Genomic DNA, 23,714 nt, shown 5'->3' on the forward strand with positions numbered 1-23,714 from the left:
ATAAAGTATACGTGAATTGATATCCGCATTATGTTTAATACTTGAATCCTTTCTTTTTTTGAAAGGGCTGATATGCCGAGCATTACCCAGGGGGAGCCCTCATTCTGACCTCAAAGAAAGGACTGTACTGTCTGGTTCCATAATGCAGGGTAAACTTTTTTTGCTTGTTTTGGCTTTTATTCATGACTGCCCGTTGGCCAAGTAGTTTGTCATTAATTTGCAGTGCATGAAACATGCTTTTCAAGTATTTTCCCTTTTGAAATATTAGATATTTAAGTCTTGATTTTAACTCTTCTGTTTCTGAGCTAGTTTATTTGAAGATGGTAGTTACCTAATCTTTGAATATAGAGGCATCTTCATTATGTAAGAACCATTCTCTGATTGTGATGAACAGTGTATTAAATCTTGAATCACCTGAAAAAAATGACGACTTAGTGTTATAAACAGAAAATTGATTAGAAACTGCAAGCTGACAAGGTATTGATTTTTTTAAATAGTGGTAAAATACATGTATCAGAATTTACTGTCTCAACAATTTTTAAGTGTACAGTTCAGTTGCATTGTTATGCAACCATTGGCATTATTATAATAGGTATGTTTCTTGAATTCTTTCCTGAAGGCACACCAAGAGCAACAACAGACAGCTTTGAAGATGGTCTTAAATATCCCAAACAGATTAAAAGGGAGAGTCCTCCCATACGAGCATTTGAAGGCGCCATTACCAAAGGGAAACCATATGATGGCATTACCACCATCAAAGAAATGGGGCGTTCCATTCATGAGATTCCACGGCAAGATATTTTAACTCAGGAAAGCCGAAAAACTCCAGAAGTAGTCCAGAGCACAAGGCCAATAATTGAGGGTTCCATCTCCCAGGTAACTACATTAGGGTGCTTTTTGTCAGCCATTCCACTTCAGACTGTAATAGTCATGGGGCATTTTTAAGAGCATGACTTAATAATTATAAGTAGTTCTTAGGATGTCAGATCTTTTAGAAGTAAAAGTGAAAGTTTTATGTACACTTTTTATTATTTGTTTCTCTTGTGTCTGTATTGTGGAATGCACACTGCAAGAAAGTCTGCAGCTCTGGATTTGTGAGCATTTTATTGAGATATCCACATCCATACAGATAGTAAAGGTTGCCAGAGCAAATTATAATTGCTATGAGCCTGGCTGACCTGAGATGGAAGAAATCTTTGGATGCCGTGGACTACCTATAATGAGTGTTTCTTTTCTTTTAGGGTACACCAATAAAGTTTGACAGCAACTCAGGTCAATCTGCCATCAAACACAACGTCAAATCCTTAATCACAGGGCCTAACAAACTATCCCGTGGAATGCCTCCACTGGAAATTGTGCCAGAGAACATAAAAGCGGTAGAACGGGGAAAATATGAGGATGTGAAAGCAGGCGAGCCAGTGCGTTCCCGACATACATCAGTGGTAAGCTCTGGCCCCTCCGTTCTTAGGTCAACACTTCATGAAGCTCCCAAGGCACAACTGAGCCCAGGGATTTATGATGATAGTAGTGCACGGCGGACACCTGTGAGTTATCCAAACACCATATCCAGAGGCTCGCCTATGATGAACAGAACTGCTGATGGTACGTTACTCTTCTGTCCTGGTCTCATGTTGACTGCACTCTCTTTTCCCACCTCTGGCAAAAAGTAAATGTCAGATTGTTAGCTTTGGGTTGCCACAAGTTCTGTAGGTTGTGCTTGATAGGAGAGCTATATGGAAGGCTACCAAATTGCAAGTAGGTATAATGGTAGGTAAAATACCTAATACTTTCATCAGGCATAAAGTATGCTGGAGTCCAGAAATGCTCTAGAGTAAGTTTATTCTTAGAGTGGATATTCAGGTAATCCTACAAGGTGTTCTGAAAGTCCGTGTTGACCATTGTTTGGTTAGTGGCTCTGGTGTAGGGGTTGAAAGTTCAGGCCACGGAGCAAGACTTCCTGGACTCGAATTGAGATACTTCTTTCTGCATGACCTTGGACAAGTTACTTCGCTTCCCAAGGCTTTAGTTTCCTCATATCCGTAAAATGGTAATGTCATATTAAGACTTACCTCACTGCCCATTGGAAAGATCAGATGAGGCCATGTGTTCGAAGGACTTGGAAAGGAAAGCATGAGTGATGCCCGGCACGTAGTAAATGTGAAATATTGTTATAGCCATTGCTGCTGGTGGTGGTGTCAGCTACCTCCCCTGGCTCCCTGCTGCGGGCAGGTATGCTGTAAGGTGAGAGGTATTGATTTTTACCAGATGAACCCTGAAACCACCTGTGACCCTTCACAACATCCCCAGCCACTCTGTCAGCTTTATTGCAGTATGTGTGAGGTCCTGGCAGGATGCTGGGGTAACTGGGAAGGTGAGCAGTATTTCATGCGGGGGAGAAGAGGACCATCTTGGAGGGAAGAGAAAGGGAAGTACCCACTTGGGGGGCAGAGTGGTGAAGGCAGAGCCTCAGGCTCTGATTCTGAAGGAGAATTGCCCTGCAGAGGGGAAAGGCACTCCATGTTTGAGCAAGTTGGGGCTCAGAAGGGGATGTAGTAAACCAGCATGATTTCTTGGTTTTGTCAGATAGATTTGTGCAATCATGGCAAAGATGATATTCTCAAAATATTAATAATTAGGTGGTGGTGGTAACTGCACAAACCTGAGTGTATTAATGCCACTGAATCATACCCTTCAAAATGGTAACTTTTATATTCTGTGTGTTTTACCACAATTATTAAAACAGCAGAAGGTGACAGCCAGTGAGTGTCAGGATATATATGCTGTTCATTGGGGGAATGATCTAATAACTTCTGAGTAACACCCTTTAAAAAGAAGAGGTTGAGGTAGGGAGGTGGTTGACGTTGATGAGCTCATGAGAAAGGCTTTGTAGAAGTCCAGGGCAACGGAAGATGGCATCACGTAGTGACGGGCGAGCAGCAGGGAGGCTTGGCGGCACAGACAGAGGGAGGGAGCTATGACTTGGTACGCGGGGGATGGAGAAGAATTTGAAATGTTGGAGTCCTACAGAAAACAAGATCATTTCTAATGGGCTGTAAAGAGGAGTGCTGAACTTCATTTTTAATCTTAACATTAGGTGATAAAATGGTGCTGGGATCCAAGAGCTGGTAATCTCCAAATCTCAAAAGCTTCTGCTAGTTCTTCATATTTGCATGTTTTTCAAGATGGAATATTAAATGTTAGGTGGAAGCAGATAAAAATATAAAATACAGTCTGTAATTGTTTGAGTGAGAAATGAATAAATTGTTGAACAACTTTGGTTTGAACTATGCAGGTCCACTTAATGTGGATTTTTTTTTTGGGTGAGGGGGGATAAATACAGTACAGTACTGTAAACATATTTTTCTCTTGCAATTTTCTTGTCCTTTTTTTTTTTTTTTTTTTTTTTTAAGATTTACTTTAGAGAAAAGCGAGTGCAGGAGCTGGGGAAGGGACAGAGGAAGAGGGAGAGAGGGAAGCAGATTCCCCTGCTGAGCACAGAGCCCAACACAGGGCTTAATCTCACAATCCTGCAATCATTACCTGAGCTGAAATCAAGAGTAAGACCCATCTGGCCACCCAGGCGCCTCTCTTACAATTTTCTTTTCTCTAGCTTACTTTATTGTAAGAATCCAGAATACAATACATAAAACATACAAAATATGCACTAATTGACTATGTCACTAGTAAGCCTTCCGGTCAGTAGTAGGCTGTTAGTTTTTGGGGAATCAGAAGTTGCACATGGATTTTTCCCTGTATGGAGGGTTGCTGTCCCTAACCCCTGCATTGTTCAGGGGTCGACTATATGACTTGACTTCCCAAGTTTTCTTAAGAAGTTATGGTGTTGCCTTTTTTTTTTTTTCAGTTACGATTTCCTCTAGCAAGTCTACCAATCATGAAAGAAAATCAACACTGACCCCTACCCAGAGGGAAAGTATACCAGCGAAGTCTCCAGTACCTGGGGTGGACCCTGTAGTAAGCCACAGCCCTTTTGATCCCCATCATAGGGGCAACACCACAGGAGAGGTTTATCGGAGCCATCTTCCCACACATTTGGATCCAGCCATGCCATTTCACAGGGCTCTGGATCCTGGTAAGCACTGGGTGTAGGGATGGTTTATGGCAAAGAAATAATACACCTGTCTGATTTTTTAAACTATTTATTTATTAAAGTATAATATGCAAACTGTTGTATATATGTGTGCAGCTCACTGAACTGTCACACACACAACCCCCCACCACCACCACATTAATTACCAGTTCCTAAATCAGGAAACAATATTACCAGCTCCCATTATAGGACTAAAAATCAGAATGGCATTTGGTTAAGCTGATTGAAAAAGTGGGTCAATGTAAAGAATTATTTTTGAATGACGGACGCCCCTTAAATATTTAAATTTACGAAGTAGACCTTCACTTACCTCATCGGTGATCTGATGTAAGGTCAAGGTCTACTGATGAAATCTAAGTGATACATTTCCTTGCAGTTTTGATTTTTTAAGTGAAGCTAGAATTTAAAGCTGCTTCAAAGCAATTTAAATACAGAATCCTTGCAGATTGTTTTCTTCAGTCTTTCCAAATTGTCTCATCCACACCTGATTCAACTTTTGTATTGAATCTTTCCAAAGTAGTCAACTCAGTTTCCAGAGAAACAACTCATTTCATTCTTCTCTCAGCAACCTCCGGGTTACCTCAATAAGTTATGTAATTACAGTAGCAGGTACAACTGGAAGGAACTTTTGAACAGACCCACCCTTCTGACGATGGATGTAGGAGTGTGTAGGTTTTCTGGGGACAATCTGCCCAAGGCAGCATGCTCTACAAAGGGAAAGGAGTGACTCAGCGTATCAGTGGCTGGCCTAACCCGTCCATGTGCCAGCTCCAGCCTGTCCTCTCTGCTCAGTCCCTGCTCTTCTTGCCTGCTGAGCCATACTCAGATGTGTATTTTCTGCTCAGACCTCTTCTCCATCCTCAATTGTTTGTTACATCCTTCAAGTTGAAGTTGAGAAATAATACCTATGTTTTACCATGGTCCTTAGGAGATTTTCATTACCAGCATGCCAAGATCTCTAAGGGTTAGTTATATTTTATAGAAGCAAGGTACCTGGGGCAAATATTTTATCTTTTGAAGGCTATATCAACAGCATCAAATTATTTATCACTTGAGAACATTAGGTTTCAGAGAAGCCTACACATAGTTCTTCAGGGGCTGTCTCACAGAAACTGAGGCAGAAGTTCCCACAGAGTCCACTGACAGACTTGTTCTGCTGGGGGTTCCGGATGAAGAAAGGGGAAGCAGACATTCCAGAAAACTTGTCATCTGTTTTTCTAGAGATTTAAAATAGTTCACTCACATTTTCAGGCAAAATGGAATGTGTATACTTCAATGTAGTGCTTATCATAGCCCCTCATTTTAGAGCAGTTTTGTGTGCTTGTTATTTTTGAGCTGGAGCTGGATTTAAATGTTTCAAATGGGACGTTACCTTCTCCTTTTTATCATACCTCCCTGCCCCTTCGTAGCAACTTGTGTCATGCTCTAACCCAGGCTGTCAAACTACGGCCAGGGGGCCAAATCGTCCTGCTGCGTATTTGTGTAAATGAAGTTTTATTAGAACCCGGCCCACCCACGTTTGTGGTTGTTTTGTCTCTGGCAGCTTTCAAGCTACAATGGCAGAGTTGAGTAGGTGAAACAGACCATATGGTCCACAACGCAGAAGGTATTTACCATCTGGCCTTTTACAGAGGAAGTTTGCTAATCTCTGCTCTAAACACATGCATTACTTAAATGCTTGTAGACTAAGCATTCTCAGTCCCAGGAAAGTCGTTCTGTGTCTCAAAGTGTGTTCACATGTATTTCTGTTTGGTTGTGTTGAATGATCAGTACTATAAAAATAATTCTATTTTCAAACACAGCTCTTAGATACTGGGGTGAAAATACCATTAGGTTACATGGCAAAGGTTGGAAATGCAGCTGCTTGGGAAGTTTCTTAGCTCCTGTTCTACCAGTGAAAATCTTCACCCTTGGACCGTGTCTAGTTCCTCCCCCCTTTCCATTACACCTGACGTGAGAATGCATATATTCACGTGGGTGACATATCAGGGTCTACCACACATCTCCCTTCTCCTCGTAACGTGCCACCCACCCAAAGCTGCACATGTGTATTAGCTTGGCAGCAGGAGGCCTCGACCTTCCTGCAGGTGACAGTTAGTGAATGAATCTCCCCTAGACTCCACTAAATGCCATTCTCTGATTCTCTCCACCAGCTGCCGCTGCTTACCTGTTTCAGAGACAGCTCTCCCCGACCCCGGCTTACCCAAGTCAGTACCAGCTTTATGCAATGGAGAACACAAGACAGACAATCCTCAACGATTACATTACCTCACAGCAGATGCAAGTGAACCTGCGCCCAGACGTGGCTAGAGGCCTCTCCCCACGGGAGCAACAGCTGGGTCTCCCTTACCCAGCAACAAGGGGTGCGTGTCTTTGCGTTCAGGTTCCCTGCAGTGTGTTAGGTGTACTGAGAGGCAATGAATATTTGCTGAGTGAACGAAAAGGCAGTCCTACACTTTCTTTTTTGTAGCTTCCAGCCATTGAAGGCAGATAAAGTAATGGGTCAAGATTGGGTGTTTTGGTGAGGACTGAAATTAACTAAACCAATTCGTTGTGGTGGCTATTTGAGATCATTGTTTTTTTCAATTGGCTGTCTATCTCTCTGCAATCTGCCCGTGCTTTTAGGTGACTCGTATGGGGCATAGTATTTCATAGCCTTCTATAGATTAAAGAAAGTCTTACAAAGTCATGATGATCTTAACCATTTTTATTTATGCTGTATACAAAGTATCATGGGGCTATAGAGAGAAACGATTATAAAAAGCTGTGTATCTTCAGAAAAATTGACATTTAACATCATTTTATCATATTTGTCTTTTGAGCAGGAATCATTGACCTGACCAATATGCCTCCAGCAATTTTAGTGCCTCATCCAGGGGGAACCAGTACTCCTCCCATGGACAGAATCACTTATATTCCTGGTACACAGATTACTTTCCCTCCCAGGCCATACAACTCTGCATCTATGTCTCCAGGTAAGAGACTGTAGTCATGCACCTCTCTGGTAGGACCAGTGTGCGTAAGTGTTTATAACGTAGCCTTCGAAGGCGTTTTGGACACTTTCCCCCTTTTAGTCTGCTGGTTTTTGGGGGTTTTTGGTTTGTTTGTTTGTTTGTTTTTAAAGATGTGTTTATTTTAATTTTAGAGAGAGCAGGGGTAGGGGTAAAGGGAGAGGAGGAGAGAGAGAACTCTAGGAGACTTTGCTGAGGGTGGAGCCCGACATGGGGCTGAGACTGCCCTGAGACCACGACCTGAGCTGAAATCAAGAGTAGGATGCCCTACTGACTGTGCCACCCAGGCGCCCTTGGCCTCCTGTTTTTCACTAAATATTTAATAATAGTTTTTATATGCCCAGATACACCAGAAATATCCCAAAAGCTTGTGTTAGCTTGTGTTGTGTCATCCAAGACTCTTAAACTGTCTGCATCTCAAATTTGGAGCATTTTGAAAAATTTTCAGTCACTTAAAAATTTAAAATACGTTCGTCCCTGACAGGCTGATGTTTTTGTCTTTAAGTCGCAGATGTCTGTGTTTTCCAGGGCACTCGACGCACCTGGCAGCAGCTGCAAGCGCTGAGAGGGAGCGGGAACGGGAGCGGGAGAAGGAGCGGGAGCGGATTGCCGCGGCGGCGTCCTCAGACCTCTACCTTCGGCCAGGTGAGCAGCACACCTTTGTCCATCAGCAGACCTTCCTGGGATGTTGGGATGATGGGGCATTGGGCTTCCTGTTGAAGGGGATGCCAAGCTGATCTTAAACATGGGAATCATGAGAGAAAAAGTAATTCACACCTTAACTGAAGTAGGGTAAGTATAGGCGGAGTTGAAATGGTGCAGATGTGAATTTTGAACAGGAGATGAGGTTTTCATGAGGAAGGCATCATTTTCATTTGACCCCAGCAGTTGGCTTCAGTGGGGCCTGAGCACACAGGGCACAGAGCTCATTGGAGCTAAAAGCAGCCAAGGAAACTCACGGACACTAGGACAGGCTGTGCTGAGGAGCTGCGGTATGAGGACAGATTAGACAGACAGGAAGAAGGTTGGGGGACACCGAGACTTACGGGCACTGTTGTTCTGCAGGGAGGCAGGCGACATGATGAGGGGCTTGAGTGGGGCTAGAACCCAGGTGCCAGGGGTACAGCAAGGGAGGTGGATGTGGAACAGAAGGACACAGCATGGGGAGGCTGTCACACTCATGGTCATGGGGACAACTCTCCAAAGTGGTGGCAGTGTAGAGCAGGGGCCCAGAGCTGGTCTTCATATTGCACCTAGTAATATCTTCCTGAGGACTTACCTTGAGTACCTCAGTGGTTGCAAAGCCTGAAGACATTTAGCAGTAACCTACTGTATGTATATAGTAAAAAATCATTAAGTGAGCACGGGAAATGTGTTAGTGAATTGTGAGGTAGTACCCTAATACAGATATATAATACCATCTTTCTCCATCAGACATTTAGAAAGGTGATAAATATTCTGTGTTGATGTGCCTAAAGCAACACGGACTCACACATCGTCAGGGGCAGTGTAAATAGGGATAGTCTTTTCGGAGGTACAAAAAGCGTAAATAGCAATTCCTCATCCAGGAAGATAGAATGCTTATATAAGCTGTCGTGTGGTCAAAAGGGAGAACATGGCTACAAAGCTTGAACGAGGTGATCTGTGCTGTGGCAGTGGGGGTGCAGGCCGACACTGCCAGCCTTCCTGAAGACAAAGAGCAGATGAGGTGGAGAAGAAAGTGATGAGAGAGAGTTTGAGGTCTTCTCAGTGAGGAGTGCTGATCAAGCCCACACTGCAGCTTCGTTAGGGTTGCTGAGGTCAGTGAACGAAACCATCTCAGCGCTTGGGGAGAAAAAGTGTAGTTAGTGGAGCTGAGCCTTTGGGGAGGGCAGTGTGAATGACGATGTGTCCAGAGAGCTTGCTGAGAGCAGGTCTTCTGGGGAAGGCAGAGAGAGTGGAGCAGCATGAGCTGCAGTGGGTTGAAGCTGCTCAGACCCCGGTGGGGAGCGGGGTGGCAGTGTGCTGTTTCCGTCATACATAGGTGGCTGTATTGAGTGTGATTCTGGAAATGATCAACACTCCAGAGTCTGAGGGAAAATATGAGAGATGAACTTATCTGATTTGTGTGAGTGCAGCTGACCCTTGCACAGCTCAGGGGTTAGGGGCGCTGACACCCCCTCCCAGAAAAACCAACCAGAACTTTGGCCCCCCAGAACTTAACTGCTGACAGCCTGCTATTGACCAGAAGCCTTACTGACTATCTAAACTGCAGATCAACACATATTTTGTATGTTCTATGTACATAGACTGTATTCTTACAGTAAAGTAAGAGAAAAAGAACATGAGAAAATTGTAAGGAAGAAAAAAAAATTGTAAGGAAGAGAAAATACATCCACTGTACTGTGCTGTGTTTTCAAAAGTTCACATGCATGTAGGTGGAGCCTTGCACTTCAAACCCCTGTTATTGAAGGATCAGCTGTACTTGATTGTTGGTTTTACTTTTGTTTCTTTCAGGAATCAAGGTAGGAACTTGTCACAAAAATGGAATTACAGCAAATGATAGTTGACGTTTTTGTTTTGAGTTACTAGTGTGGTTTTACTACATTTTTACTAAGAAACTCTTAATAGAACATATTTCTAGAAAGGTAAAAAGCAGGATATCAAATTTCTTACCTCCTTTTTTCTGTTTAGGGATATTAGGAAATGAAGAGTCCCTAAAAGTCACTGTCTCTAGCTTCTTCCTTATGGCCTTTCTTTTTTTCTTCTCCTTTTTTGGGGGTTGGGGACTTTCATAGGCTCAGAACAGCCTGGCCGACCTGGCAGTCATGGCTATGTCCGCTCGCCGTCCCCCTCAGTCAGAGCTCAGGAGACCATGTTGCAGCAAAGACCCAGCGTTTTCCAGGGAACCAATGGAACCAGTGTGATCACACCTTTGGATCCAAGTGCTCAGCTACGAATCATGTAAGTCCCTCATAGACATCTTGACCAAAATTAGCAGTCTGTTGCATACTGCACACTTGTAAGTTTGTGACTGTGATGGTTTGGCAGTTGACTGCCCGCTCAACACGTTTTGTTGTTGCAGCTTGTACTTCTGCCTCCCCAGCACACCCCCCAGTAGAACCTGCCCTTCACGGAGTTGTGTGGTTTGCTTTTATTTGCAGGCCGCTGCCCGCTGGGGGCCCGTCAATAAGCCAAGGCCTGCCGGCCTCCCGCTACAGCACCGCTGCGGACGCCCTGGCTGCCCTTGTGGACGCCGCAGCCTCTGCCCCCCAGATGGAGGTTTCCAAAACGAAAGAGAGTAAGCATGAAGCTGCCAGGTTAGAAGAAAATTTGAGAAGCAGGTCAGCAGCAGTTAGTGAACAGCAGCAGCTAGAGCAGAAAACCCTGGAGGTGGAGAAGAGATCTGTTCAGTGTCTGTACACTTCTGCAGCCTTTCCAAGTGGCAAGCCCCAGCCTCATTCTTCAGTAGTTTATTCTGAGGCTGGGAAAGATAAAGGGCCTCCTCCAAAATCCAGATATGAGGAAGAGCTAAGGACCCGAGGGAAGACTACCATTACTGCAGCTAACTTCATAGACGTGATCATCACCCGGCAAATTGCCTCGGACAAGGATGCAAGGGAACGTGGCTCTCAAAGTTCAGACTCTTCTAGTAGCTGTATGTATCTCAATCTGAGTTTTGCAATGTGATGTCTGAGTAAAGAATTACTTTATTCTTTAGGTAAAGCAGAATATGATCTAAAGAATATCCTGATTGCAGAGTAAATGTAATGGAAAGGTTTTGTGGGTTAGTAGTGCAAATGTGTCTCTTCTATTTGTCATGATTATTTAAACTTCAGAGTTTCTTAAGTATGCCTGCCAAAGTATTTTCCATGAAAACACCATGTCCTTTATAGAGGTCAAGTGGGAAAGCAGGGCAGAGTTCATTAACATCTTCAGGCGTCTGAAACGTCAAAGAGGTTACCAAGGCCTCTGAGAAGCGTTTTTCTAGGATGAGGTTCAGTATTTAAGTTGATACCCCAAAGCCTCTTATATCCTTTTTCTAAGACACAAATTTTTAAAAAGTGAGACCACCATATTACTGGTCATTGGTATTCACATTACACCATTTTTGCAAGCTGGATCTTAAAAAAAATTTTTTTCATATATTTATTGGTCATTTTTATTCCTTCTTTATGCATATCTTCCTATTGTGTGCTCATTGTCTTAAAATTGTTTTCACACATCTTTTTTTTTTAAAACTGGTTTTAAATTTTATTTTAATTCCAGTATAGTTAACATAGAGTGTGGTATTAGCTTCAGGTGTAGCACATAGTGATTCAGCACTTCCGTCCAAGACTCGGTGCTCATCGTGATAAGCGTATCCTTCATTCCCGTCACTCCTCTCCCCCAGCGCCCCTCTGGTGACCACCAGTTTGCTATCATTGCAAGTTGGATTTTATCAAGTCTGGTTAGTCATTTTGACATCTACCCTGTGAGTCCATAAGAGTTCACAGATTTATAGTAAAATGCTGGAAGAGTTCTTCAAATTTATTTAACGACTGCCTAAATTCTGTATGGAATTCCTGAAGGAAGAATCAGGTATTTGAGCAAATATCTACTAATACTTGAAATAATTTAACCAGATGTGGTCATCTCTCTGTTGTTTTTGTTAAGAAATTGAGGAAAGTTGGGAGATTTTTTATGCATCAGTATGTGACATGTAATCCTTTTTACCCCTATGCCTAATTATAATTTGTTTGGGTAAACATCTACTCCCTGGCTGAGCTTTTTGGAAAGAAGCAGGCAGTTTGGTAGTCTATTGTGTAGACAGAAAATTGAAGTTTGCCCAGGAGTATGAACAGCTACAGAGTAGATACTACATGTGCAGAAACTCACTAGCTGAGGAGGATCTGCAGTTGCAGGACCCTGCCTGGAGGACGGTCACCAGCGTGCCTGGTGGTCCAGCCCCTCGTGGCTTTCTGTGCCAGGGCGCACGGTTCTCTAGTCCTTTGCAGTTGGCATCACAAACCGCACCCTGCTCTAGGATTCTGACCTTCAGAAGGTCTGAAAATGGAAGGTTTGTTGTCTTCTGTGAGTGGGATTTTTTTTTATCACTAGGTAAATGACTTGTGTGAAGCCCACAGGCTGTTTACTGTTATTCTGTGTGGTTTTCAGTTTTTCCCTTCAGAGCCTCCCTCCCCCTGAAGGTGAAGCACAGCACCTTCGCCTTCAGGTGTCAAGAGCAGTGTGGACACAGTTCAGCAGCAAACTTTTATTGACTGTATACTGGATGTGGTGGGCAGCTCTAAGGTGCTGGGTACAATCACCAGTGGTGACTGCCAGTAGGACCAAAGTCGCTAAGTAGCCTGAATCACTTTGAATATGATGATTTATTTTAGTTCCCGAAAAATCATTTCCATCGCCACTTGTCAGGTTTCCACTCTCCTGAGCATACTGGAACCCAGCTAATTGCACCTTGTATGGCCTGGTGAAGGGGTAGGAAGAAAGGGCTGTTTGGTTGAGTTCTGCAGGATCTTGGTGGGAGCCTGAGCTTCTGTACCTGTGTCCAGGACCCACTGACTGATCACACTTGCTGATCCAGCCAGTCATACATAGACCCTTTGGGCCTCTGACAGTTTTCTCAGATTCTGCAGCCTGTAGATGCAAAGTGCCCTGTTCAGTCAGAAGGTTCCAGAGCATGAGGTTACAATCCTATCCCCTTGTTCTGAGGCCACAGCATGACTGCAACAGCTGCCTGGACCCTTGGTCAGTTTTCCTGGGAACTTCAAGGGGCCTTCTCTGATGTGGGCATCCTTTCTGCCAGGGGAGTGAATTTGCTTTTTTTTTTTTTTCCCCCCAGACATTCCCTACCATTTCTCTGTATTTTCACAGTGTCATGGTGCTAAGAAATCATTTGGAGTAATGCTACTGTTACTTAACCTGTAGCTTTAAAATCATCATGGTAATGAAGCAACTCTGTAGCCTGAAAGTTTTTCTAAGAGCCGACTGTCCCACAGAATTTTAATTTATCAGGGATGGTGAGATTTACTGTTGAGATCTACTCTCCCGTCTGTTCCGCCTCCTCTGAGGAGTGTCCTTCCTTGGGGGAGGCATTCTCTAGCTGCCAGGAGCATATAAAAAATCTGTCCCCTAGCCTGCCTCACCTAAAGGTCCCAGAGGCCACACAATTTCAGGAAACCCTTTTCCCTACAGACACGAGGAGGCCTGAGGAAGCACTTGCGGACCGTTGATGCCAGGGCATCAAGTTGGTTTTTATCATCAAACACTTCTGAGAATAAAAAAAAAAAAAATGTGAATAGGTCTGAAAAATGCAAACTTTTGCAGCTTTTCACAGGATGAGTTTTAAAATAAGGTTCTTTACTTTTCTTAAAGTATCTTCTCACCGGTATGAAGCACCCGGCGATGCTATTGAGGTGATCAGCCCTGCCAGTTCACCTGTGCCGCCCCCGGAGAAACTGCAGGCCTATCCGCCCGAGGTGGTGAAGGCCAACCAAGCAGAAAGTGTGTATTCTTTAGCCACCAGCTGATGTGTTCATACCTGCATTTGTCTTTTGCTTCTGGTTAGCTGTCCGGCCATGTTCTAAAAAGTAACTGTTTGGTTTGTTTTGTCCTAGAGTGACCTTTATAGGAGTCTGCTGTAGAGACATTTAAAATTGTGCTAGGGCAAAGTTGTTTCTAAGCTTTATTGATCACTCTTTTATTTATATGTAATGATACAGGAAATAGTTGGTATTTGTGTTTGCTCCCTTAAGCTTTCACAGTTCACTCTCTTCTAGTCCTCATCTCTGTTAGGAAGTGTTTTCCCTTCAAAACTAAGATACTGAATTCTGCTCAGAGATAGGCACCATACCCCTCACATGTGCTTCTCCAAGTTATGTTTGATCTTTGATGATGAGTGAAAGGCAGGGGCATCCCTGATAAGACATCTGTGTGTCCTCCACTAGGTGAAGCCAGCAGACAGTACGAAGGACCATTGCATCACTATCGACCGCAGCAGGAACCACTGTCTCCGCAGCAGCAGCTGCCTGCATCTTCACAGGCCGACGGGGTGGCACAGGTGCCCAGGACCCACCGGCTGATCACGCTTGCTGATCACATCTGTGTAAGTCCTTCCATTCATTTTTTTTTTTTTTTAAGATTTTTTATTTATTTATTCATGAGAGACACAGAGAGAGGCAGAGACAGGAGAAGCAGGCTCTATGCAAGGCGCCCATTGCGGAACTCGATCCTGGGACTCAGGGATCACACCCTGAGCCAAAAGCAGACGCTCAACCAAGGGATCACACCCTGAGCCAAAAGCAGACGCTCAACCACTGAGCCACCCAGGTGTCCCTCATTTTTCTTTCTGACCATGCATTAGGCACATTTCACAGGGGGTGAATCACAAAAAAAGATGTCCAGGTATTTTATGCTATATTTTTGGGCAAATATTCAATGGTTTAACTAATTCCTTCTTTTCTCATTCACAGCAAATTATCACCCAAGATTTTGCTAGAAACCAAGTTTCCTCACAGCCTCCCCAGCAGCCTCCCACTTCTACATTCCAAAATTCACCATCTGCTTTGGTGTCCACACCTGTGAGGACTAAAACATCCAACCGTTACAGCCCAGAATCCCAGTCTCAGTCTGTCCACCATCAAAGACCAGGGTCAAGGGTCTCTCCAGAGAATCTTGTGGACAAATCTAGGGGAAGGTATGGTTTTTACTTCAAACTCTGTGTACATCTCCCAACAGTAAAACAGCTTGAATATATTGTTTTACTGTTATTCTCTACAAATCCCCTAAAATAAGGGATTCCTTACTTACACCTAAAACTTATTTACCTTTATTGCTTGGGGAGTATAAATGAGGGTCTTCCCTTTGTAAATCCTTGGAATATTCACTGGGCAGTTGGTATGTTAATGTGTATTCAGAAGTCAGGTTCTTCATCTTTCATGGAAGAGAGGTGATAGTTACTGTTTTGGCTTTGATAAATCAAGAAAAATATAAGATTTTAGAGTTTTAGAAGTAAGCACCATAGAACTCAAAGAAAGATGGTTACAAATGGCCACCTATTAAAATTGGATGGGGCTGATTGGGAAAGGAGGTGACAGGGCATATACCCATTTATAATTATACTTAAAGGTCACAGGTGGGGTGGCTCTTAAATGTATGATCACTAAGGCAGAAACTCTGTTTGGTCTAAATAGGGTTTCCCTCATGTTGTTCTTACCAACATAGTATCCAGAGGAAGAGACCATTAAGTTGCAGAGAACTGCTCAGCCCTACAAGGATGTAACTCAGGCCTGTCTGATGACTCCGCTGACAAGTGCTCAGGGTTCAGTTAGGTTCTCTAGTCCTTGCAATCTTAACTTAATGGGGAAAGGCCTGGTGAGCAGCAAAAGCCTGTAGAGGGCTCACGGGAATAGCCGGCCAAAGGTGGGATGGTGGGGTATGATGGCACTGAAGCCCACAGTGACCTCAACGTCTCAGCCGAGCATCGGCTACTGTCTGTCCAGGGGTGCCTAGCATGTGTGGATGGATAAAGTGGTGGCAGCAGACTTTGGTAACCAGGTATATAGTGAAAACCTGAGGCAGCTTTTCTTCTGATGTAAATCAACAACTTTTATTCCTTCTCCTGAATGAACAAGAGAATCAGTTTCTGTTTCAGCTAATTTGTAGGTGGGCCCCGGAGCATAATCTAATACTTTATATGTTATAATATTAGGCCTGGAAAATCCCCGGAGAGGAGTCATGTCCCTTCTGAGTCCTACGAGCCCATCTCCCCGCCCCAGGTTCCAGTTGTGCATGAGAAACAGGACAGCATGCTGCTACTGTCTCAGAGAGGAGCAGAGCCTGCAGAACAGAGGTGAGGAGCCTGGTGTGCTTCCTGGCTGGCGGCTTCTGCGCGTGCATGCACTTCTCCTCCTTCCTGGTTGTATGTCAAGATAGGTGTCTTGAAGGATCCTGAAGTCTCTGTTTTCCTAGTGATCTAAGGCTAGGGGATTTTATGAAAAAGTGATACTTAAATAGGTCATAGAAAATATTGTTCATTATTCTTGAAGCATTTCTAGATGTTTTTTTTTTTAAACTTTTTTGTCCAGGGGTCACCCGTTCCAACCACTGTGAGTGCTTGTCATGTACTAATAAGCCTTGTGGTCTGTACATGGAAGCACCTTTGCTGAACTGCTTCATGTATTTTTTCTTACCTATTTCTAACCCTAACCTAACCCCTATGTATTACTAGATTTTCTGTTCCCATCTGGATTAGTCACCTTTGATTTGGTCCTTCCATGGTCCACTTCTACTAGAGTGGTTTGTCTGAAACTGATGGACTCAAGCTCGAAGTCATTAGGTTGGCATTTGAGTTCCTTCATGAGCAGGTTCCTGCCACTCCACCCTTACGCTTCTGTCCTTACACTTCTCTGTCCATGATAAGTGGCTTGCTGTCCCCAGATGTCTTTCGGTCCCCATGTCTGGTTTCCTGAGGGTACAGCACCCTCCCCTGATGCTCTAAGAGGTGAATATAGGATTTGCCCACAGTCACATAAAGAGGGAGCTTTAAACCAAGGTCTCACTCCACACTGCCAGGGCATTTCCTAGAGTGTGTTCTAAGTTGTTTATACTTAGTGTACATTGGTACCTTTTGATGAAATGAAGAAAATCATTTTTGGAAAGGGGAGGATGTTAAATTTAATTGTATATTTATGTTTCCCCTTAAGTTTGTGGTTTTTTGAGGACAGGGGCCACATCTGACTCATTATTCTGTGATATATTTGTCTCTCAACATATATTAGGAATTCTTAAGTTTGAATGATGATTGAATCCACATGACTAGATGAAGCTATCAACAGCCTTCCTTATATTCTTTGCTGTATCATCTCCAGCTCTGGCTAGACCATTGGTGGTCTTGAGCTGTTAAAGGAAACCTGTTTGTTTAAAATGTGTTAGTATATAGGAAGTTGCAAATGAATTTGGAAATCTTTTATATGAAACTCTGCTCATTTGGTGGGAGGCTTGAAATGATTCTAGCAGAGTCAGTTTTATTTCTGCATTGTAGCTCTTCTGTTGAAGTCCACAGGGTTTGTTGCTTAGGTATGAGCTCTTGCTGTTTTATAGGTAAGTAATGCTATTAGTTATAATTTATCACACTTCAAAGTAGTTCTGCTAGAATAGTTCATGGTTTATGTGGCAGCCATAAGTATACCAGAGTCTTGCTGTTAAGTAGATGGCATCATGGTGAGCTGTTTCTCTAAGTTTACCTGTTAACACCCATTTGCTGCTTATTTGGTCTTTGTTAAGAATCTCTGTCCTAGATTATCACCATTTCAGTCCTAATTTTATGACAGTGCTCATGTATTTGTCTGTGTCTTGTCATATGATGTAGGTTGTGACCACAAACATGAGATGGGGAAGTGGTAGCTTTCCCAGATAGTCTTTGGAAGTCCCCAGGGTTTGAGGCACATGACAAAAACAGACCTAATAATAGACACAACTGTGTCCCCACAGGAATGATTCCCGCTCGCCGGGGAGTATAAGCTACTTGCCTTCATTCTTCACCAAGCTTGAAAACACGTCACCCATGGTTAAATCAAAGAAGCAGGAGATTTTTCGTAAGTTGAACTCCTCTGGTGGAGGTGACTCTGATATGGGTAAGTGGGATTTCTTTCATGAATCCCCAAATAAAACCTGCATTAATAATGATCTCTCCGGTGTTGCCTCTCATGCGATCCTTGAGTCTGCAGGCCATTGTAGGCATCTGTCCAACCACATTTGATCTTAAAGTTTCTTCCCAGATGTCTGCCAGTGCATGAAGATTGCCTGCTAGAGAGCAAGAACTACTGCTTTCTGAAGCTGCCCATTCTCTCTGAACAAGCGTGGGGCCTGGGAAACTTTCCTTCCGTGGGGCTGGATCAGCTCTTATGCAGTTTTTTTTTTTTTTTACCCACTGCTCTTAGTTTTGTCCCTTTGGGCCATCTCTACGTGACCTCTCCTCTGCCATTTGAAGACAAGTTATGTCCTTCAAGTCTTATTTCTGGAAACATCCCATTTCATCTGCTGTTCATCACATGCTGGTTCTGAGCATCCCTATTATCTCGAATGCTCTCCACAGAAAACCACTTTATTTAGCTCAGCCTCTCAGTAGGTTGTTAGTAGCATGGTATGATCTATCCCAAATGCATCACTATCAAGGGAGTCTTAAGTTTGTAGGAGGGTTTTTGGCAACTAATATAGTTAGGTTACAGTGTACATAAAACCAGTATACATAGCAAGGTCTCTTGATCTGCTGCTCTTGACCCAGACCTCTCCCTTGGTGTGTCTTTGTAGTTACTAACTCCCAAGTACAGGCCAAGGTAGGCTGTGCCTGTGCTGTTCAGTTACTTTTTCCACCCCAGCACAGTCTTTCTGGATGTCAGTACAGTCATTCAGCATTCATTTGCAAATGGATCAATCCACCATGTAAAACCGATTAACAATTATAATGGTAGCAGGCAGCTATACAGTTATATATGCGGAGGGGGAGAGAGAACTCTAGGCACTTGTAAGCACGTGTAAACTCCTTATGTCCTCATAATGACCCTACACGCTACCTAGTGTCATTGTCTCCACTGTGCCGATGAGGAAACCCAGAGGTCTGGTAAGCAGCATAGGCTGCCTAACTAGAGGGTCATGGGGCTGTGGTCACACCCTGGCGTGCCATGCTTCCAGTAGTGTGCTCACCGGCTTCTAACAGTTCCATACTCACAGCATCACCACCCGCATCGTTGGTAGATACTCGGCAGGACAAAGCTCTGTGGCATCCAGACCTTCCCTTTGGGGTGATACGCATGCGTTCATCGGAAGCTTCCTCATGCTCTGCTCCTCGGCACTCACACTATTGCTCGATCCCACTTCTCCATCTTTTCCTCGAGTATGTCCAGTGATGCAGCGAGTTGTTGGATCTGGGTGTTCCACCATCTGCTTTATTTCTGTGATCTACTAGTCTCCTGACCCTGTCAAAAGAAATTGTGGGCAATGAACTACAAACTGCCAGGTGGATGTGCTTCTGGATCTGACACTTTGTGATCAATAAAAGTTGAACATCAGACAGAATAAAGGATGAGCCCAGTGTCAGTTATTGTTTGTGAACTTTCTCTTCTGAAGTGGGAACATATCATCTAAAAGATAAATACTTTTGAACATCAGCCAGCATTGCTATGAGGCTTACAGATACCCTTTCTTCTTTTTAAAAAAAATGACATTTTCCCGCCTCATCCCTGGTTTCATCTGTTATTTACAGTGCCTCAGATGTCACCAAGAGTATGGCCCTCTCATCTTCAAATTCTCTCAGAACCCAGAGAGGAGTCTGAGAGCATGGGGACATTACAGATTTCAAAGCAGCCAGTTTAGAATGGTTTCATCTTTGTGTGGTTTGCATTCATCCTCTCTAGTCTTGGTCTTGCCATTTTCGTGGGAAAAAAATTTTTTTGGAAGTGCCAGATGACTTGAAGCAGCCTACTTTATAGTTTTATCTTCTATTTTCCATTGTCCTCAGGCAGTAGCTCTCATTCATTCATTCAATTATTTATTGAGTGGGGCTTTGTGCTGGGTGCTTGTACAATGACAGATGGTCTCTACTCTGAAATATATAGTGAAACAAGTACCTAACTTTAACAGAAGATAGAATTTATTAACGTCTTAAGGCAAATACTAACAAAATTGCTTGAGGATGTTGTGATCGCCAGAATCCTTTTCCATTGTGAAAAGGACAATTAAGGAACTGTATTAAGGAACCCACAGGCTGATGGGTCCCCAGGGCACATTCAGATCTCAAAACAGAACTGAGAAATTCAAGCCATCAGCAACCAAGACCACCTTGTTTCAACTCTCAATTGGGCATGCCCACAGAGGACATCAGTGACTTTATTCTTCAAAAACTGTAATGCTTTTTTTTTTTTTTTTTAACTGTAATGCTTTACAACGAACTTACTTTATTTGCTCTCCTGTGAGCCACTTTCCTCTTCCGGGGATATTCTCTTCTCTTGGCTTTCAGATACGTTCTCCTGTTTTTTTCCCTACTTCTCTGGCCGTGTGGTCTCCTCAGCAGCTCAGTCTTGCTTTGCCTGGCCCTCGGATGCTGGTTCTCCCAGTGTTCTCCTCATGTAGTAAAGTCCCCGAATCCTCCACTCTGGGGTTTAAACTGTGCTGAGAACTCCTGAATTTGTATCTTGAGCTCAGCTTTTTCTACTGAGTGTTATTTATGTACCTTTCTTAAACATCTGGCTTCTGAGATGTCTAACACTGAATTAGCATTCGCCCTCTCCACGCACAGAAGTGTATTGCCCCTCCTCCCTGGCCACGCTTACTTCCACTGTGGCTCCACTGTCACGACATCATCCCCCTGGGCCTCTTCCTGTTGAGCCTGCCTCCCAGATGGCTCACACATGCTACTCTTCCTTGCTCCTCGTTCCAGAAGCTATCATGCTCTCTCACAAGCTGGCCTATCTGCCTTAAAGCAGGGGGCCTCAAATTTTTAATATCATAGTCCTGGCGTCCAGGCCTGAGGACTTGAGAAGTTGGCACTTTCACTGAGGCACCCCCGTGATGCTGTTCTGATGGCCTCAGAAAGAACCCCACTGAACCGTGAGTTCCAGAGGCAAAGGAAGGAATCCATTTTAAGGGCAGGATTAGTGTTCTCATTGGTTGAAAACCTGAAGCATCTTTATCTGACCATTTTGATCAGTAGGAAGGTGATTTTATTACAATTTAACCAAATAATTGCTCAATTAAATACTTGTCAAATGAAAAAAAAAAATACTTGTCAAATGAATGACTGAGCCCTATTCCACAAACTTCCAGGAGTGCGGGGAGGCTCTATCTTGTCACTTTGTATTTTTTTCAGGTTCAGTTTCTTTACCCTCCGTGTTACCTGACCCATAAGTAGAGATAAGTAGAGACACGGTCTTTGTTTTATAGACTTCCTGGAGATTTTGCTCCTCTTCCTGTTGCCAATTTAAAGTTTCTCTGATTAAATTAGTTTGTAGGCACATGCACCCCCGGCTTCAGAGACTGTCTCCTCTCCAGGGAAGAGTCCATCCTGCTGCAGACGCACCCCACACCCCCCATCATTCTCTGGGACCACCTGTTTAGCCGCCCACGTACTTCCTGCAGTCTTCTCTCTTTCCAGTTCTCACCATCAAGCTGGAGGCTGTGATGAACACAACGTTTGTGGTCCCAGATTCCTCCCATTTCTGTGCTTTATAGGCAGTTCCCAGGCTGCCCCACCTGCTGTCAGACTGTGCAAGTGACACATCACAGGCTGAGGGGGAATGAAAAGAACCAACAGGCAGAATCTTGGTCTCCTCCTGGGAACGCTGAGAGGAGTCGCATAGTTAGGGAAGCACACGGTCACTTTCATGTTCTTCCCCGCAGGGCCTGAGGTCAGGCCGCCTCAGGCTCAGGTCTCTTCGTCAGCAACCGGGACCCCTTTCCTGTTTCTCCAGCAGTGCAGTCTCTTCCCCGCCTCTGGGTATAGCGTTCCTGTTTAGAGTTTCCTACCTCATCCAGTTTTTTATTGCCTGATTCTTTTTTAAAAAAAGTAATTATTTCTTTCACTTCATTTTCACTTAACTGGTGAAAAAGAAGGTTGAGATCATGGAAAATAAAAAGGTTAATTTTATTGTAGGGTTTTGAGACTTTATCTCTTTCAGCGTACTTGATTATCACACCTCAGTTAACTTGAATGTTTGTTTAATACAGCAGCCGCTCAGCCAGGAACTGAGATCTTTAATCTGCCAGCAGTCACTACCTCAGGTAAGCTTCACATCACAATATAGTTGCCACTATGAAATCAGTACACGGAAGCGGTCAGTCCAACAAATACGTATTGAGTACCGACTGCGTACCAGGGGACTGCTCCAGTGTGCAGAAGTGAGTGAAAGCGTATAATTTGGTCTGAGAGGAGATGGTCAGCAATAAAAACAGTTGAGATTCAAGAAATACTTTCTGGAAAGATCAGTGAACAAAGAGAAGAACAGCATAGAAACTAGGGAGAAGAAAATGGTTAGCTTTAATAAAAGTGGGTGACTGATTCGTTCTCCCCGAGTTCTCACTGGTGGGTCAAGGCGGCCGGTTGTGGGCCTCAGCGGTGCTGCAGGCAGCTGGCCACACACTGTGTTCCATGGGCCGACAGAGCAGATGGAGTCTGTCCGTTTCTGCTGCTTGTTTTGCCTTTCAGAAGTAAGCAGAAATGTTGTGGTTGTCTCTTTCAGGCTCAGTCAGCTCTCGAGGTCATTCTTTCGCTGATCCCGCGAGTAATCTTGGTCTGGAAGACATTATCAGGAAGGCTCTCATGGGAAGCTTTGATGACAAAGTTGAGGAGCATGGAGTTGTCATGTCCCAACCTGTGGGTGTAGTGCCTGGTGGTGCCAACACCTCAGTGGTAACCAGCGGGGAGACCCGGAGAGAGGAAGGGGACCCATCACCTCATTCAGGTACAGTGTGCATTTTTGTGCCCTGCTGCTGCCTTTCCCAAGTTGTAATGAATGCATCACCATGAGAGCTCATTTTCGTGCTCTCAGAGTCACCTCTCAGGGCGTTAGTTACTTACAGTAAGTTGGGTTTTTGTTTTGTTTTGTTTTTAAACTCTCCTCAGACATTTTAGTAACACGAACAGAAACTTCAAAAAAGATGGAAACTTTTATGCAGAACAACACCCTTCAGCATTGGGTTTTATTTTTGTTTGCATCTAGTCCTTATCTGGATCAACACATTTTAATTGTAGTACAAGTACAGTTTCATATTCTGCTTTTGAATTTTAAAAAGGTGATAGGCTTAAAAGAAGAGCTGTAAAGAGCAAGGAAAGTGTTCTTGTCTGAGAAGCATTGTTCTAGAAGTGTCTCTGTATAGACACACAGACAGACATTAGAACGAGATCATTCACACATCCTGGTAGAAGCAAGCACCCGGAAAACTGACTATAAGCTTCCTTTAAACCCTTTTTTCTTAATCTTTTGAGAACTAGTATCTCTTTTGCTTGAAAATTTACCTGCAGGTCCACAGTTATTACCAGTTTAGGGTTTTTTCCTATTAACATCAGGCAAAAGATCTCACTAAGGTTAAGAAAAAGATCAAAAGAGATCAGGTTTTTATCTTTTTTAATGACATATATTAATTTTAGGACAATATGAATTCACTTCTTGCTCTCAAAGAGGAGCGTGGTCTTCCTCTTTCTGGTCTTACCTCCTGATTTGTGCTGACTGACGTGTACGTTTAGTAAACTTGCAAGTGGTAGTATTGTGGCTGTGGTTGTGTGATCCTCCCGTGGCAGCATTTGCTCTGGGTTTCACACCCCTTTCCTTGAGGAGGGTGCAGTACTCCCAGACTATTCTCGCTCAAGTGTCTTCTTGCTGCCCTTAGACATGAAATGACAGTGTGGCACTTTTCTCAAAACATCCTGTAGACTCCCATCACCTTTTTTTTTTTTTTTTCCTGCCGTCAGTTGCTGTCTAAGAAATAAGGTCAGATGTCCCCCTTTTTGGCAGGTGAAACTTACCTCCCCAAAGAATCCTCTTTTCCTCAATTTCAGTAAGTTAACTAATATGTTAGGAAAATCTGACACACAATGAACACTGAGCATAGTGAGTGTGTTTGTG

At 43.7% G+C, this 23,714-nt stretch overlaps 1 protein-coding gene across 13 annotated transcripts in view; it reads left to right on the plus strand.

The window, feature by feature from the left end:
- NCOR1 (nuclear receptor corepressor 1) overlaps positions 1–23,714 on the plus strand; it is a 148,847-nt gene that overhangs the window by 121,289 nt on the left and 3,844 nt on the right. For 10 of the 13 annotated variants that reach the window (XM_038537000.1, XM_038537008.1, XM_038537007.1 and 7 more), the window contains 16 exons: positions 66–149; positions 620–876; positions 1,242–1,602; positions 3,863–4,090; positions 6,262–6,471; positions 6,934–7,083; positions 7,648–7,764; positions 9,897–10,062; positions 10,263–10,756; positions 13,474–13,602; positions 14,046–14,203; positions 14,571–14,794; positions 15,809–15,949; positions 17,590–17,732; positions 21,820–21,873; positions 22,332–22,553. In XM_038537000.1, the coding sequence (XP_038392928.1) occupies positions 66–149; positions 620–876; positions 1,242–1,602; positions 3,863–4,090; positions 6,262–6,471; positions 6,934–7,083; positions 7,648–7,764; positions 9,897–10,062; positions 10,263–10,756; positions 13,474–13,602; positions 14,046–14,203; positions 14,571–14,794; positions 15,809–15,949; positions 17,590–17,732; positions 21,820–21,873; positions 22,332–22,553 (3,138 nt within the window). The remainder of the gene's footprint in view (positions 1–65; positions 150–619; positions 877–1,241; positions 1,603–3,862; positions 4,091–6,261; positions 6,472–6,933; positions 7,084–7,647; positions 7,765–9,896; positions 10,063–10,262; positions 10,757–13,473; positions 13,603–14,045; positions 14,204–14,570; positions 14,795–15,808; positions 15,950–17,589; positions 17,733–21,819; positions 21,874–22,331; positions 22,554–23,714) is intronic. The other 3 variants (XM_038537013.1, XM_038537014.1, XM_038537003.1) reach the window with 2 other exon arrangements.

The sequence above is a fragment of the Canis lupus genome, chromosome 5 (genome assembly GCF_011100685.1).
Source record: "Canis lupus familiaris isolate Mischka breed German Shepherd chromosome 5, alternate assembly UU_Cfam_GSD_1.0, whole genome shotgun sequence".
NCBI classification, from domain to species: domain Eukaryota; kingdom Metazoa; phylum Chordata; class Mammalia; order Carnivora; family Canidae; genus Canis; species Canis lupus.